Here is an 18964-nt window from a genome sequence, read left to right as displayed (position 1 = left end):
CATGAGCACATATCACTCTTTAGCACATACCACTAACGTGCAATGTGTTTTTACTTATTTGTCTTCATTTATTATTTGTTTCCTTCACTAAGGTATTTTTAGTGAGCCTGGCATATATATGTGTGTTGTGTATATGTGTGTGTGTGTGTGCATATACACAAACACACACACACACTTTTTTCCTTCACTTTTGTTGTCTTGTTTGTTGACTGTTTTATCCTTAACATCTAGAATAGGGTCTGACACATAGTTGCCATTCAATAAATGTTTACTGAATGATTAACTGTATTTGAATGCCCAACTCCTATCTAATCTATATTTAAATTTTATCTCAAAGCTGATCATTTATCAACATCTGATTACAGTTAATCAAAGTCATCACATCTCTTGAAAAGAAGTTTGTTAGGCTGGGCATGGTGGCTCACGCCTGTAATCCCAGCACTTTGGGAGGCCGAAGCGGGAGGATCATGAGGTCAAGAGATCGAGACCATCCTGGCCAACATGGTGAAACCCCGTCTCTAATAAAAATACAGGAAAATTAGCTGGGCGTGGTGGTACGCGCCTGTAGTCCCAGCTACTGGGGAGGCTGAGGCAGGAGAATTGCTTGAACCTGGGAGGTGGAGGTTGCAGTGAGCCGAGGTCGCACCACTGCACTCCAGCCTGGTGCCTGGTGATGGAGTGAGACTCTGTCTCAAAAAAAAAAAAAAAAAAAAAAAAAAAAGAAGTCTGTTAGATTCTCCAAAATGATCTTCCTGTATCCATCTTTTGCTTTTAACACAGGGTAGCCAGAGTGACCCTTTTAAAAACCTAAGATAATTCATATTACATCTCTGTTCAAACCCTCTCATAGTTCTGCGGCTCCAGGTAAGGCCACAGTTCATACAACAGCCCACTGGGCACACATCATCTAGCTCCTTACTATCACTTCCCATCCAGCTCCTAGAGCTCTACCCTCATGCCCTCCAATCCAGCTGCACCAGGTTATTTGATGTAAAGTATGTTCTCACTGCAAGATTTTTGCACTTGCTTGTCTCTCTGCTGATAATGCTCATCTTTGTTTAGCCAGAATTCTGTTAACTTGTCACCTCAGCAGAGAATCACTGACCATTATTTCTAAAATACAGTCCCCATAGTTCTCCCTCTGCACACAAGGCTTTATTATTTTTTATTATTTTCTGACATCAAATGATATACACACATATAAACACATATGCTATATATGTACATATATATCAGCATCTGGCATTGAATGTACATACACATTTATACACATAAATGTTATCTCCTCCTAACTATAAGGGTTATTAGTGTAATGACTGTTTTGTTCACTGTTATATCCCAATATTTAGTTCATTGTTAATTGCATTGTAATCTTTTAGTAAATTGTTAAATTAACTGATAAATAAATGGTATGTTTATATGTGGGAATATTTTGCATCCATTAAATTGCTAATTTTAAGACTGACAATCTACAGAAATGATTAAAATTTAATCTTAAGTTAAAAAGCTATTTTAGGCTATTCTCACACATTTCACTTTAAATATAATTTTCCTTCTGAATGTAACTTTGTAAAACCATATAAATATAAGGATAAACAGTGAAAAACTATAGTATGAACAAAATATAAAATGTGTTATCTATTTTAACTGGGTATTGGTAGTCCTCTCTCCCTCACAGGTTTTTTTTTTTTTTTGTTATTCTTGCCAGGAGTTATTTGTATCACAAAGGCAGAATTTAAAAAGCTTTTTAGAGTTAGTATTAGTGTCAGTCAACATCTGAGAGCAACAATGTAGAGAACCATATTGCACTTTGGTTAATGAAGCTAATTATTCTCCCATCAGTGAGATATTCTGAAACACAAATGAAACCTACTAATTGTGTTTTGGTTCTTACCAAAGGCTAGATCCTCATTTTTATGAAATTTTCCACATATGATCATGAGACATTTATTTCACACATGCACAGAACAACAATTAAGTTTCATTTTTAAAAAATGTTTAAGCAATAGCACCAAATTACAATACCAAATATTATATAATGTTTCTTCTTTTTAAGATGACTTTCTCCCACATTTTAGCATTTCTGAAGTCATGGTAGTAACCTATGTTTCCTGAAAGCTCTTAATAATTTGATGATGCTTCTTATAATTGGTAGTGTCTTAAAATCTAAGAAGATCAGAGATTAAGAAAAACAGATTTTCAATAAATGAAAACACAGCAGCTTCTGGAACAGGTGGTAACAGGGTAATTCTGACTATGACAAATAGAACTCTTGCTCTTCTCTAGTAGCAGAATTGCAGGAAGGCATACATTCGTTAAAAAAATGGGGTCTCAAAGCTCAAGAAAATTGCTTCATATGTTGAAGCACAAAGGTTTATATACGGAAAGGGATTCAATATTGGTTTCAACAAATCCAAATTAAAATCCTAGTTTTATCATTTGTTAGCTGGGTGGCAGTGGGTCAGTTATAGTTTTTTAACCTTAGACTTTAGGATAATAAAATATCCCCATAGAATAGATCCAAGGATTAAATGTAAGAATCTATGCACAGTTACTCAAACACATAGGGTATTAGATAAATATATATTTTCTTCCTTTTGTTAGCTTCATTTTGTTAACTCAATTTTAGTACTGAGACAACTAAAAAAAAAGAGTAATTTAGGGCTACCAAAAAAGTCTTACCTTTCATTTTAAAGCCTACCTTTCATTTTTCAGCATCTGAAAATAGATACTGTACTTCCTTGAGAATTTTAAACGTGTGAGTAGATTATTAGTTGGCCTTCACTACTTGCAACTGTACAAACTTTCCATACCATGCTAATAATGGCTTGCTTCAGGATTATCAGAATAGGTGATAATACAGAGTACATGATGATAATGACCTAAGGTTATTTTCATAATTTATAATTTATATGTCATCTCTGATAAATAGTCTCTAACTTGAGTCTCACAAAAGCTTTCACTACAATTCTGCTCAATCCCTGTTTATAGTATAAGAAGAAATTAATATTGATATCTCCATTTCACAAATCAGAAAACTGAGGCAAAGATGGTGTGTACCCAAGTAGTAAGTAACAGAGTTGATACCTGAAGCTGGACCTTTTGACCATCAACAAATTTCATTATTTTTAAAATTACTTACGGAAGATTTCTGTGAAGAATAAATTCATATATGTTCCACACACAGCTTGCTGTGTGGTTAGGACACAATAATAACAAGGACAATGACTTATTCTTTGGAGTTCCTTTGTTGCCTACTTCTCCCTAGTTCTAAAGTACTACTGTTCGACCGTAGCAATGAGGGTACTGACAGAGCTGTGCTCAGTGAACACCACAGGGAAGCAAATCCTGCAGATAAACTGCTTTCCATTATATCAGTATGCTATACACTCACCATCTTTCCCTGCACTCTTCTAGTCCTCATCCATCCACCCATGTCATTGAGTAGATAGCTGGTACCAAGCAATATGAATAAGACAGACATAAATCACAATTATTATTATCTAGTGTACAGTCATCCAAAGTGCTATAATAGAAAGGAAGTAGCATCTAAATAACTATTGGGGAGGACATCAGTTAACAGTGATGTTAGAAAGGCAATTTCACAGCCAGGTGCGGTGGCTCATGCCTGTAATCCCAGCACTTTGGATCACCTGAGATCAGGAGTTTGAGACAAGCCTGCTCAACATGGTGAAACCTTGTCTCTACAAAAAATACAAAAAATTAGCCAGGTGTGGTGGTGCATGCCTGTGATCCCAGCTACTTGGTAGCCTGAGATCAGAAAATCACTTAAACCGAAAGGTGGAGGTTGCAGTGAGCTGAGATTGTGCCACTGCAATCCAGCCTGGATAACAAGAGCAAAACTCCGTCTCAAAATTTAAATACTTTGCATGAAAGTCTATCAACCCAATTTAAATACAAAATAGGATAATATTTAGATTAGGTCCTCAGTGAGAAAATTAACAAAGCACTAATTCACAACAAGTGAGAAAACTCATAGTGATAAACGATATCACAGAGAGCAATAAAAAATGGGTGGATTCTACAGCAGACTCTCCAAAGAGGTAGGGGTGTGTGTGTGCGTGCATGTGTGTGTGTGTGTGTGTATGTGTGTGAGAGAGAGAGAGAAAGAGAAAAACAAAGAATGCTCTTTCATCCATTTGTCTGTCCTAATCCTAAAATTATTCTTTATGCATCTACTGTGGGTCAGGTATTATTCTTGATTCTGGGGCTAAAGGTGGCAGATTGACAAAGTTTCTGTCTTATGGAAACACAAAATTGGGGTGAATAACCTAAGTAAATAACTTCAGATAATAAGTATTATGAAGAAAAATCCATCAAGGTTAGGAGACAGAAAGGAAGTCTGATGTGAACCTGGCTTATTCCAGTGTAGGGCCCTAGGATAAGCATATATTTATTGTGAACAAGGAACACAAGACAGCTGAGCTATATGCAGCTTGTGAGAAAAAGGAAGCATTAGGAAATGCCCTAGAGAGACCAGACCCGGATTTTGTAAGGTCTCCAAATACCAGAGTAAGTTTATATTTTAAATGTAATGGGAAACCCTAGAGAGATGGGAGCACAGAAATGATGGGATTTAATCTTCCTTTCATTAAAGCTTTCTGTGACTCCCGTGTGGAAAATTGTTTATAAGGAGGCAAAATTTTGCACAGGGAGATCTGTTAGGGAGTTATTATACCAGTTTACCAAGAGAAGGCAGCAGACAGACCCAGGTATAGCAGTTAATGTGGTGAGAAGCAGTCAGATTTTGAATATATTTTGAAAATTGAGGTCTGACGACCTTATGTGTTCAATAAACAATTGACAAGATTTACAGTGACTGTGAGGCTGTCACAACTGAAAAATATGTTCCTTCAGTGTAATTCCCTCATTTCTGCAATCTTAATTAGGTTAGGAACATTAGAAGAAAGTTATTTCTTATGCCATCTTCAAATAAAATGCTAGTAGGAAAAAATAATGGGAATTAGTGGATATTACCTACTGTTACAGAATGAAAGCAAAATCACCATGAATGCCTTTGACTATAATTATTTAAATAAATAGACCAATAAGTATTCCACTGAGCTAAACTATTATGCTTGTAGAAAGCAAATAAATGCTTCAAAACTAATATGAACACATTCCTGAGGAAGTCATTTTATAATATTAGCAAAATGTTGATTTCATAACAAGATTAGATAGATGTGTGTTTGGGTTGGTTGAACTGAAATTATGCTGATCTTAATGAGCCCTAAATATTTCAGTTCTAAGTTACCTGAGTTTATAGCAGTAGGGGCATGGAAAGAATCAAGCATCAGGCACTTGTTAATGGGGATTGCTGTGTCCTTGCCATTTTCTAGCATACTGAGAAGAAAAAAAAATAGGCAATGATAGGGGGGCTTCCAAGATTAGCAAATAAGATTACTGCCACACAAGGATTTCAGATTCACTGCTACATGGATCAGCACTTTCTAGAATAAGTTTGTGAGCGAGTGGGGGTATATGGAATGCTGCTCTGGCTTTGTGAGCTGCTTTATGAAAAGTAGAATTCAAGGCTATAGGATGTCAATTAAAAAATAAACAAAAAAAATCAAAACTTTCCAACCAAATTAGCTTTTTAATCATTACCCAAATATAGTCTAACATGGAACTTTATCCTCACCTTGTATTTTCTGCCTAAAACTTATTAACGTCTTACAGAACTAGTGTCTTTGGAAAACACTAACCCACTTTTTACCTGAAGGCCTTTGTGCTCACTGTGGTGATTGGAAGAGAAGGCTAGGGATCAAGGCTTCCTGGGTTGAAATCTCATTTCTCCATTGACCAGCTATGTGACATTTGGCAAATTATTTTCTCTTGATGAATAAGTTTCCTCATCTGTAAAAAAGGGCTGCTAAAGCAAATCACACTGCCATGTGTGTACCTATGCAACTATCTTGCATGTTCTGCACATGTACCCCAAAACCTAAAATGCAATTAAAAAAAAAGAAAAAAGAAAAAAAAAGGCTGCTAATAGTACCTAACTCAAAGGGTTGCTATGAGAATTAAGTGAGGTAAGGCAGATAAGGTGTTGTATAATAAGAAAGAGTTCAGTAAATTATTGTTTATCCATTATGCCATAAGAATCCTCCCCACTTTTTTTTTTTTTTTTGAGGCAGAGTCTCACTCTGTTGCCCAGGCTGGAGTGCAAAGGTGTGATCATAGCTCACTGTAACCTCGAACTCCTGTGCTCAAGTGATACTCCCATATCAGCCCCCAAGTAGCTGAGACTACAGTCATGTACCACCATGCGTGGATAATTTTTTTCTTTTTGTAGAAACAGGGTATCACCACTTTGCTCATGCTGGTCTTAAACTCCTGTGCTCAAGCAATCCTCCTGCCTCAGCCTCCCAAAGCACTGGTATTACAGTCGGGAGCCATTACACCCAGCCTAAAATCACTTTTGATGATCACAGAAACAGCTGTTCAGTGTAGATATCTCTGGGCCCAGCAGAATTTGGTATGAAAGATAAGCTTAGTGAGTGACTGAATAAAGCAGTGAACAAATTTTTGCTAAACCACCATGATGTGCTAGGAGCTATGATGAAGTTATTCCTTTTGATTTACTTCAAGTCCTACAAAGAATAGATCATTGATCCCAATTTACTAGTAAAATCACTAAAGATTAGAGAGGTTAAGTAATATACTACAGCTAGTGGATATGAGAATAAAGATTTGACCAATGGCTGGCTGGAAAAATAACATTTCTTTCATAATATATACCTATCCTGTTATGGAACCTTAGTAGAAATATCCTTCTCTGAATCAAGAAAGCCATGAATATTTTTTCCTTCATGGTTCTCATTTGGAATAATGAGAAGTATCAATCCTCAGTGAAACCCTGACCACATGCAGTTAAGTCTACCTCAGCATTAATATTCTCATGGAGCAGCTCAAGTAGTTAACTGTAAAAATGAAAAGTTATTAATAAGATGCATTAGTCAGGTATCAAAACCTGTTGTTACTTAGAAATTCCCATGCAATAATCAGCCCAATGCCAGAAGCTGGTACCCTGCACGCTAAAGGCAAACTTAGAGAATTTAACTGCTTTGCATTTAAAAGAGAACATGTATTGCCAAAATGTTTACTTATGCCTTTATTTGATTGTATTCTTGGTATATTTGACATTACTTTGCTTGATTTCTTTTCAAAGGCATTTAAAACATTCATATTTGGCTGGGCGCAGTGGCTCACACCTGTAATCCCAGCACTCTGGAAGGCCAAGGAGGCAAATTGCCTGAAATGAGGAGTATAAGACTAGCCTAGTCAGCCTAGTGAAACCCTGTCTCTACTAAAAATACAAAAATTAGCCAGGTGTGGTGACACATGCCTGTAGTCCCAGCTACTCAGGAGGCTGAGGCAGGAGCATCATTTGAACCCAGCAGGTGGAGGCTGCAATGAGCTGAGATCACACCACTGTACTCCAGCCTGGGTGACAGAGCAAGACACTATCTCAAAACAATAAATAAAATAAAAACATTCATATTATAGATATGCACCTAACTCTAAAACAGCATCACCCAGCCAGGTGTTACATCCATATGGACTCCTGAAATGCTTTGTTATACTACACAGTTAACTGGAGATTGTACCTCACCTTTTTTATAAAGGCGAATACCTCATCATGTGTATGTATTTTAGCTGTGATGTTTTTCCAACTTGAATAAATGACAGATTGATGCTAGGGGATGCCAAAATACTGAATATGAGATACAATGCCTGGAGAGATATAAATACAGGTCAGCTGGAACTAATAACTGACACACACAAAAGTGATAAGAAAAGAATTATAAAGTTAAGAGCATCCAATTATGTTAAGCATTCAGAGAAGTGCTTTGCAATATTTGGAATGGCAAGTGGTCAAAAACAAAATGCATGGAATTAAATGGAAGATTTTCATAACCAGCGTGATTGTTAAACTATACATTGGTACTCATTTGGAGGACAGGTTAGTGAAGGGTGCTTTGCAAACTTTCCCTCCTGTATGGATATTTTGGACAAGAAAAACTTCAGGTTTGTTTTTATTTTTTAAATTAGAAAAAAATGGATAATATGGGTTGATCATCCCAAATCTTAAATGCTCCAAAATCTGAAACTTTTTGAGTGTTGAAATGACACTCAATGGAAATGCTCGCTGGAGCACTTCAGATTTCAGATTTTCAGATTTGGGATGTTCAGAGAGTTAAGTGTATAATACAAATATTCTAAAATTCAAAAAAAATCCTAAAGTCTGAAATACTTCTGGTCTCAAGAATTTTGGATAAAAATACTCAACTAGTAGTAATCTTCAGAATTAATTACTACAGGAAAGACTTTTGTATCTGAGTGATTTTTTTCTGATGAGATGCTCTTTTTGATCCTGTATATGAAATGAACCTGCTGGTCGCTGGCTTTCTTTAATTAAAAAAACTTAATAAGCCAGCACTGTTTCTGTGCCACACATATAACAACAAAAATATAATAAATATAAGAAACGTGGCTAATTTTCAGTCATTCAGAATGCTACTACAAATAGCAAAATTCATAGTTTTAAAAGTTATAAAAAGTGACTTAATGCCTGCAGAGAAAAATCAAGATACAGTTTTTAAGCCAGAAATTCTTTATCCTGGCCACAACTAAATACTTACTGGCAGGTTGTTAAAACTATGGACACGAATTTCATTCCCCAAACCAATTATAACTGATTTTTCTGAAACTGTGGTACAGGAAGTATTAAAAAGCCCTCTGGAGATTCGAATGCATAACCAGAGTTGAGAACTCCTACAGGGTAGGCACTGTAGCCTGGCCACCAACGTATCGGCTACTGAAAACTCAGGGCTTTATTTCTTCAGGTTATGCATCAAGTCACTGACATTGCAAATTAAGTGTTGGCACATCAGTATCACTTTTTGATTAATTTGGCTTTATTTCATTTCTCTTTAATTTATGAAAATGAAAACCCAATTCAAAATAATTGTTTATGGTCAAGCTAGAGATTTGAATGTAAAGCTTGCTCAACTGAAGCATATCTTATGTGATAACATCAAAAGACAAAAAAGGAGGTTGAGAAAACTTGTCACTGTTATAAGAAAAATAAATAAAATTTATATTATCCACGAATTATGAGTCAGGATAGAATCTATGAGTGTTACTAACATTCTAAATTCTAAGTGTCAACATTTTATAGATCTTGAAATAGTAGTCTGTAAGTACTTATTCTTAAAAAAATTGCATTTTTTCAGCATGGCAAAAATTGTTATTTTTCATTATGTGATTGTTGCTCATCATAAATCCTCCTGTAGTATTTGCATTCCTGTTCCTTAATAATTTCTTAACCTCAGAATATTATACTCACCCATTAAGTTAAAAACCAAACGTGAATTTTTTTTTCTTAACAAAATGCTAGTTTTTTTAGAATAATACAGCTTACCTTTGCGGAGAGGGAAAGGAGTAAATCAATACTGAATATTAACTTACCCAAACAAAAATCGCTGAGGTCAGCAAAAGAACATTTGAGCACAGAGTCGTTTTGATTTTCCTCAGTGTTAACTGAAATAAAATAAGATACTTTATAGTTTTGGGAAATAAAAGCATAACAACAGAAAATAACCATAGTGATGGATGGGCAAGTGATGGCCGAACATAATGAAATTTTATAACTTAAGGAGTTAAAATTAGGGTTATTTAAAATTTCACTTTTCTTTTCTTTCTTTTTTTTCTTTTCTGAGACAGAGTTTTGCTCTGTTGCCCAGGCTAGAGTGCAGTGGCACGATTTCCACTCACTGCAACCTCTGCCTCCTGGGTTCAAGTGCTTCTTGTGCCTCAGCCTCCTGAGTAGCTGAGACTACAGGTGTGCACCATCATGACTGGCTAACTTTTGTATTTTTAGTAGAAACAAGATTTCACCATCTTGCCAGGCTGGTCTTGAACTCCTGACCTCAAGTGATCTGCCCACCTTGGCCTCCCAAAGTGCTGGGATTACAGCTGTGAGTCACTGCGTCCTGCCTAAAAATTTCACTTCCAATAAGAGAAATAAACATTTATATTATGTTTTAATACCCTCATCTTCTTTAACAATTAGCCACTTTCCTTACTGGACATATTTGTAAGATAACTACAATATGTAGTGATTTCACAATAGTATTGAAACAATAATTTTAGTATTTTCTAGTTATCCAGAGAAAGAAGCAACCCTATGGAATCATAAGGGAATGCGTTCTTATAAGAAAAAGTAACAAAAGGTTTAAAAAATAAAAACACATTCCATCCGCTTCACAACAGGGAGCTTGGTTGTATTTAAATTCCTAACTGTTTAAGGAGTTTTCCAAAGGGATAGTATATGTCTTAGTGAGCAAATGTGTGCAGAATAGTAAGAGTGCCTAAGGGTAGCCACAAAGTTTCTTTGTGTGGCATCTAGCTGGTATGTCTCTAAATTTCAGCCCTTGCATGCCAGCCTTGGGTTGCCAACACTTGTCCAACTACATCATTATGCAACCAAATCTTCACTGCTTTGTTGTCAGTAGTAAAGTCTTCAGCCTTTATTTTCAGAAAACTGAGTTTATTATTGCTGACATTTTCTATTGAAAACTCGTTATAAGTTCTTGCCAGGAATGTTACTCATCAACAAAAGCGATGCAAATAGTAGCCAAATGCACCAGTGATTCATGTAGCTGGGACTTCCACTGCAAATATTAGGTCCAGACTCCATGGGACTGGCCATTTTCAAGTCAAGGAAGGGATAAAATACATCTGGCCAACAAATGGCATGGTATACTGGTCTCCTTTCTATGCCAGCCTCCTTCCTAAAGAGCTCTATAAAATTGGTTAAACGGAAAATGGAAGGAAAGGAGTGTTTTGAAAACATGTCGTTTTTATAAATTGAACAAGAAAATAGGAATTGCTGCTCACCTTGCTCTGCTTTGTCAGTGGAGATTAAGGTGATAGACGTGGGAGCCTGAGATTCACTCTCCGTTGACTGGAAGAGTGAGGTAGACTGGCTCAAGCTCTTTGAGTAAGTGTAGCTCTGGGCGAGGCAAGGCAGGGATCTCCGAGACGGTTTTAACGAATTTTCTTTTGTTATCTCACTCTTGCTTATATTCATACCTGCAAATCCAAAATGTTGAGTTTTAGCAATAAAGAAAACAATCAGCAGAGGTCAACAAAAACTTTTAATTCTCGTGATGGCTGTTTTAGGAATGAACTATGGAAAAGCACCACCTAGATATTATAAATAATTGAGTTAGTTTTGTTTATATTTTGTCAGGGAAAGTGTTAGAGACTTTTGGTAAATAGTTCTAAAGATCTCTGTTTCCTGTTGAGCTTTCACCACCCTTTTAAAAGTTCTGTGAAAAAGTAAACTGATGTTTAAGTTCAATTTGGGGAATTATGACAACAATTATTTAAATACTCTTTGAATGAACCTTACATTTTCTGCTTTCAAGTAGCAAGATAAATAAAACCTAGCACATAAACATTCAAATTACTAAATAGGGCCCTTCTTTCTAGACCCTTCCCTCCCTTAAACACACAGGTAATGTCCTAACAGTGACCTAGAGGCTGCAAAGAGAGAGCATAATATAAGACAAAAACTGGGCAGCAGGCAGGGATCAAGATACCAACCCTGTGCTTACTGTTAGAGCTACTTCCCTCATGCACAGAGTCTCATCTTCCAGAAGTCAAAATGCCCTTCAACAAAACAAGGCCTCCAAAAGCAGAATTCCCCCTCCACTGTGTGATCCAGCAAAAAATAGCCCCACTTCCCATCTCCATTCCTCTTCATCCCATTATGTCAATCCCAGGCCAATCCTCCCCCTTGGCACTCTAAACCCCAGTGTCTCTGGACACTATTATTTCCAACATCTCCCATGCAGACTCCTTCAGTATGTCCTGGGAACTCACATAAAACTTCAGAAAATCCACTTAATATCCTCCTTAGATTTTTCTGTGGATCACTTATTTTCCTCCATAATTTCACCCAAACCTGACATTGCTCCATAATCCCCCAGTGACATGGCTTCTCTTGCAGCCATCTCCAATGGAGGCGCTTTTCTCTTCCACAACATCATATCAACTTTACTTGAGGTGGGGTAGATATCCTTCTTGCCCCTAATTGCCTATCTCAGTTTATTCTTCATGCTTCCTCTTTAAAAATCAGTATTCAAATTCCTGTCCTTAAACTATTCTTCTTGTCTCCTTTATTACTGTCATTTTCATTTACCACTTTCAGGTTGTTTCCCATCATTTAAAAATAATTTAGCTATTAAGTCACTATTCTTTTGCTTATTTTCTGCTTAACACCCACTGTCATTCATATTATATATTTTGTTTTATTTCTGTGTACCTCCCTAGAATGCAAGCTCTATCATGACACATGAGTCAAATAAACCACTTTTCTTTATAAATTATCCAGTCTCAGGTAGTTTGTTATTACCCCAGACTGGATAGTTTATAAAGAAATACATTATGAATGTAAAAATAGACTAATACATATGGTAAATTGTACAAAGCTGCCTGATCATGAATCACCCCCTAAAAAGTTTCTTACTGACACCTGAGTTGAAAAGTTGAAAAGTTGGATATGTATGCTGTCTACATAAAGTGAATAAAACCACCACCCCCCACCCCCCGCCACCACCCAGTGCTGGGTTTGGACTTTACACTACATAAGACAAAGAGACTTTTTATTGTGGAGTGCTTATTACATGTCAGGCTTTGTGGTTGGTACCTTTATTTATTTACCATGGGGATCTTTATGTATTCTGCACAAGCAAAATACTCATTTTAAAATGCTTTAAATCATTGAAGTAAATAGAATAAAAAATAAAAATGTGTTTTACTCGATTCATAAGTTCCAATCTCTTCTCTAAATGAAGTGAATGTTATCAGTTTATAGGTCTTTGTCAATGTATTCATGTATGTAACTATGTATAAAAATAGTTTTCTTACAAAAATGAAAATGAAATTATAGTTAGTCACATTACATATTATATCTTAGGTATTTTTTCTATCTCAGTACATACAGATCTGTCCCAGACTTTTTTGAGTTAAACATTTTTAAAAAGCTCTATTGAGATACAATTCACATACCATAAAATTGACTCCTTTAATTACACAATTTAGCTGCTTTTAGTATATGCACAGAGTTGTGTAAGCATCACTCGATGTGACTTTAAAATGTTTTTACTACTTCTCCAAAAAGAAACCTCATACCTATTAGCAGCCAATCCTCATTCCCTCTTAGGCTCAGTCTCCAGAAACTACTAACCTAATTTCTTGCCTCCATGCCTTTGCCTATTTTCTCCCATTGTATGGATTGTATTTTCACTTTCATGATTGTGTTCTTAGAAACACAATGCTTTAAATTTGGATGAAATCCAATTTCTCTGTCTTTTTCTTTAGTTGTTTGTGCTTTAGGTGCTGTATCTATGAAACCATGATCTAATTCAAGGTCATAAGGATTTATTCATGTTTTCTTCTAAGAGTTTTATACTTTTAGCTCTTACATTTAGGTTATAATCTGCTGGTAGCTAATTTTGTACATGGTGTGCAGGTAGGTTCCAACTTTATTCTTTACTATGTGGATTTTCAGTTGTTCCTCTACTAGTTGTTGAAAATGGCATTGAATTGTCTTGGCACCATTGTCTAAAATCAACCCAAATAAATTTATGGGTTCATTTATGAACTCTCAATTCTAACCCACCTATCTACATGTCTATTCCTATACCAAAACCACAATGTCTTCAGTATTGTAGCTTTGTAGTAAGTTTTAAAATCAGAAAATATGAGTTATTTACTTTTGTTCTCTCTTTTCAAGATTGCTTTGGCTATTCTTAGTCTTTTGTATTTCTACATAAATTTAATGATCAACTTGCCAATTTTTGCAAAACAGGCAGCTATGATTAATTTTTTTTTTTTTTTTTTTTTTTTGAGAAGGAGTTTTGCTCTTGTTGGCCAGGCTGGAATGCAGTGGCACAATTTTGGCTTACTGCAACTTCTGCCCCTCAGGTTCAAGCCATTCTCCTGCCTTGGCCTCTCAAGTAGCTGGGGTTACAGGTGCCCACCACCATGCCCAGGTAATTTTTACTTTTTGGTGTTTTTTTTTTTGAGATGGAGTCTCACTGTCACCAGGCTAGAATGCAGTGGTGTGATCTCGGCTCACTGCAATCTCTGCCTCCTGGGTTCAAGTGATTACCCTGCCACAGCCTCCTGAGTAGCTGGGACTACAGGCGCACCCCACTCCAGGCTAATTTTGTATTTTTGGTAGAGATGGTGTCTCTCTATGTCGATCAGGCTGGTCCTGAACTTCTGAAATCTCAGGTAATTTGCCTGCCTCAGCCTCCCAAAGTACTGGAATTACAGGCATGAGCCACCGTGCCCGGCCCTGACTAATTTTTTTTTTTTTTTTTTTTGGTATTTTTAGTAGAGATGGTGTTTCACCATGATGGCCAGGCTGGGCTTGAACTCCTGACCTCAGGTGATGCACCCGCCTTGGCCTCCCAAAGTGCTGAGATTACAGGCATGAGCCACTGTACTCAGCCAAGCAGCTATGATTTTTATAGGCATATCATGGAATTTTTTTTTTTTTTTTAAGATGTAGTTTCATCATGATGGCCAGGCTGGTCTTGAACTCCTGACCTCAGATGATCCACCCACCTCAGCCTCCCAAAGTGCTAGGATTATAGGCATGAGCCACCGCACCCGGCCTCGGGATTGCATGGAATCTATAAGCACTTTGGGAAGTAGTGACCTGCAAATTTTTTCTGTCTGTAGTCTATATTTTGATTCTCTTACTAGTATCTTTTAAAAAGCAGAAGGTCCTAATTTTGACAAAATCTATTCTATGATTGTTTTATAGTTTATGCTTTGGGTCAGGTGTTTAAAACTTTTCTTTATATAAGTTTTTCATATTGGTTAGCTCCTCCTCTCTTCTGATTATTGTAAATGTGAGTTTCGTTCCCATTGTATTGAAATTATAAATAATCAATTAGATTATTTTAAACAATTGAGTAAAATGCTTGCTTTAGCACTGAGGCACAAATATTTTTTTCAAGTTAAAGATGTGCTATTCAATTTCCAGTTTATTATTTTTTTGTTCAGTAGTGTGTTGAATTTTTCAAATTTATATAATTTTATTCCTTAGCTACCCTAATATGTTGAATTCCATTAATGAATTTTCTAAAGTTTAGTCCTCTTTTCATTTCCCGAAATCAAAAACAGAACACTTTGTCTTGATTAATTGTTTTAATATGTTAAATTCTAATTCCCAATATTTTATTAGGATTTTTATAATAATATTTATACATGAGTTACTTGCGTGTATGTGTTTAAATCAGACTTATGCATGTTCTCACTTATAAGTGGGAGCTAAACATTGAGCATACATGAACATAAACATGGGAAGAATAGACATGGCAGACTACTAGAGGGGTGGGGGAAGATGTGGGTTGAAAAACTACCTATGGAGGGGCTGGCCAAGACAGCCAATTAGAATCAGCTACTGTGCGCTGCTCTCATGGAAAGAAATAGAAGGGGTAAGTAAATACAGCACCTACAACTGAAACACTCAGGTACACACATTGGGACTCATCAAGAAAAGAAGTCGACCAATGGAGAATGGAGAAAATCAAGGCAGGTTGACTGACTCACTACCCACCCATGAGTGACACAGAGCCAGGGGAGCCTCACACTCTTAGGAGAGCAGTGAGGGAGTGTGTGACCCTGGGGACCCATTCTTTTCTCACAGACCTTTGCAACCCTCAAGTCAGGAAATCCCCTTGTGAACCCGCTCCAAGAGAGCCATCATTCTGACAGGCAAAACTATGTGGAGTCTTTGCAGAGCAGCCACTTAGGCACACGTGGAGTCCCAGGAACTTTTGATACCCAGGCTTCCCAACAGAAATGGCTGCAACTCCAGCAAAGAGAGAAGTTTGACCCTTGTACATACCCCTAGGAAAGAAGCTGAGTCCAGGGGGCTGAGCAGCAACCGTCTTGAGACCCCTCTTTCACAGGACATTGTAGGATAAGACCCACTGGCTTGCCACTCCAGCCTGCCACAGCTAGCAGTGTTATACCTCCCTGAGATGAAGCTCCCAGAGGGAGGGTGCCAATTTTGCTGTTTGGCAGACTTAGCTGTGGATGCCTTCTGGCTCTGGGGAATCCAAGGTCACTAGGGACTGGAGCTGTGCCCTGGAATAGTACAGCAGTTCTACAAAGAAGTGTCCAGACTGCTTTTTTATACAGGTCCCGGATCCCGTTTCTCTTCACTGGGTGGAGTCTCCCAACAGAGGTCTATAACCACCCATGCTGGTGTTTTGCAGCCAGCAACTGTTCCTAAGCTCTCTGAGACAGAACTCCCAGAGAGAGGGGAGGACTGTTATCTTCATTCTTTCAGTCTTAGCCACTGTTGCCTTCAAGCTTTGGAGAGTGCAAGGCAACTGGAGGCTAGAGTGGACCCCAACCCTGCTCTATGAAAAAGTGGACAGGCTACTTTTTAATGCAGGTCGCTAATTCTATTCCTCCTCACTGGGTGGGACCTCCTGACCAAGGTCTCCAGCCATCCCCTCCAGTGTGTTGAGGCTGGCAGCAGGTCCATACCTCCTTAGAATGGAGCTGCCAGAGGGAGGGGCAGGCTACTATCTTACTGTTTCACAGCCTTCACTGTTGATGCCTTCAGGTACTAGAAAATTGGAGGTGATTAGGGACTGGAGGAGACCCCCAAACATATTGTAGCAGCCCTATGGAAAATTGGCCAGACTGTTGTTATGTGGGTCCCTGATCCAGTATCTCCTTACTGGGTTCACCCGCTGCTGAGACTATCAAGCCAGTGGCTGCTCTGCAACTCCCTGAGAAACAGCTCCCAGTGCAAGGGGAAGGTTGCCATCATCTTGGCTCTCTCACAGCCCTAGGCCTTGCTGTCTCCAGGCTCTGGAGAATCCAAGCGAACAGTAGCTGGTCTGGTCCCTCAGCACAGAGGCCCCATCTAATGGAAAAGTGATCAGACTGTTCTCCACGCAGATCCCAGTCCTCACTTCTCACTGAGCAGGACTGCCTCACCTGGGGCTTCAGCACAACCTCCTTGCACTGACCTGACCACTTCCATCAGAGGCAGCCTAGCAGTTAAAGGAGCAACCACACACAGAGATGAGAAAGAACCAATGCAAGAACTCCAGCAACTCAAATGGCCAGTGTGTTTGATATTCTCCAAACAGTCACACTAGTTCTCCAACAAGCGTTCTTAGCCAGATTGAGTTGACTGAAATGATGGAAATAGAATTCAGAATATGAACAGGAACAAAGATGATCAGGATTCAGGATTTAGGAGAATGGCAAAACTGAATCCAGGAAACTAAGAATCACAATAAAATGATACAGGAGTTGACAGGTGAAACAGCCAGTGTAAAAAAGAACCTAATTGATCTGGTAAAGGTGAAAAACATACTAGAAGAATTTCACAATGCAGCTGCAAGTATTAACAGCAGAATAGACCAAACTGAGAAAAGAATGTCAGAACAGGAAGATTTAAATAAGACAGAGAAAAATAAAGAATGAAGAATAAAAAAGACTGAACAAAACCTCTGATAAACATGGGATTAGTCAAGAGGCCAAATCTATGAATCACTGACATCCCTGAAAGGGATTAGGAGAAAACAACTTGGAAAACATATTTCAGGATATTGTTCATGAAAATCTCCCCAACCTTGCTAGAGAGACCAATACTCAAATGCAGGAAATACTGGGAACATCTGAAAGATTCTACACAAGACCATCTTCCAGAAACATAATCATTAGATTTTTACAGTGTTGAAATGAAAGAATGTTAAAGGTAGCTAGAGAGAAAGGGCAGGTTACCTGCAAAGGGAACTCCATCAGGCCAACAGTGAACCTTTCAGCAGAAACCCTACAAGCTAGAAGAGATTGGGGCCTGTATTCAACATTCTTAAAGAAAAAAATCAAACACTTCAACCAAGAATTTTATATCCAGATCAAAAAAGATAAAGTACAGCATTACATAATAGTAAAGAACTCAATTCAACAAGTCCTAAATATCCTAAATATTTATGCACCAAAATAGGAGCACCTAGATTTATAAAGCAAGTTCTTAGAGACCTACAAAAAGACTTTAACTCCCACACAATAATAGTGGGAGACTTTAATAGTACACTGACAGTATTAGATAGATCATCAAGGCAGAAAATTAACAAAGTTATTCAGGACCTGAACATTGACACAAATGGATCTGACAGATTTCTACAGAACTCTCTACCCCAAAACAATAGAATATGCATTCTTCTCATCACTGCATGGCACATACTTTAAAACTGACCACCTGACTGACATAAAACAACCCTCAGCAAATGCAAAAGAGCCAAAATCATACCAAACATACTCTTGGATCACAGCACAATAAAAATAAAAATCAAAACTAAAAAAATTTATCAGAATCATGCAAGTACATGAAAATGAAACAACCATTTTCCTGAATGACTTTTGGGTAAATGAAATTAAGGCAGAAATCAAGAAGTTATTTGAAACTGTTGAGAACAAAGATACAACATATCAGAATATCTGGGACACAGCTAAGGCAGTGTTAGAAGAGAAATGTATAGCACTAAATGCCCATATCAATACGTTAAAAAGATCCCAAATTAACAACCTAACATTGCAACTAGAAGAACTACAGAAGCAACAGTTAACCAACCCCAGAGCTAGCAGGAGACAGGAAATAAAACTGGAAGTAAACTGAAGATCAAGACATAACCATTCAAAACATCAACAAATCCAGGAGTTTGTTTTTTGAAAAAAATAATAATATGCATAGGCCAATAGCTAGACTAATAAAGAAGAAAAGAGAGAAGTTTCATATAAACACAATCAGAAACGAGAGAGGGAATGTTACACAGAAACGCTAACTCCAAAGAAATACAAGTAAGTATCAGAGACTAATGAA

At 37.4% G+C, this 18964-nt stretch overlaps 1 protein-coding gene across 4 annotated transcripts in view; it reads right to left on the bottom strand.

Moving 5' to 3' along the window:
- Window positions 1-18964, bottom strand: part of ANO3 (anoctamin 3) — a 436084-nt gene that overhangs the window by 176019 nt on the left and 241101 nt on the right. For all 4 annotated transcript variants that reach the window (XM_054242186.2, XM_054242187.2, XM_078339269.1 and 1 more), the window contains 2 exons: window positions 10927-11121; window positions 9496-9567 (listed from right to left, as the gene is read on the bottom strand). In XM_054242186.2, the coding sequence (XP_054098161.1) occupies window positions 9496-9567; window positions 10927-11121 (267 nt within the window). The remainder of the gene's footprint in view (window positions 1-9495; window positions 9568-10926; window positions 11122-18964) is intronic.

This window comes from Callithrix jacchus, chromosome 10 (assembly GCF_049354715.1).
Source record: "Callithrix jacchus isolate 240 chromosome 10, calJac240_pri, whole genome shotgun sequence".
Taxonomy (NCBI): domain Eukaryota; kingdom Metazoa; phylum Chordata; class Mammalia; order Primates; family Cebidae; genus Callithrix; species Callithrix jacchus.
Note: the sequence above shows the minus strand (reverse complement) of the source record. Positions and strands in the feature narration are given on the sequence as shown.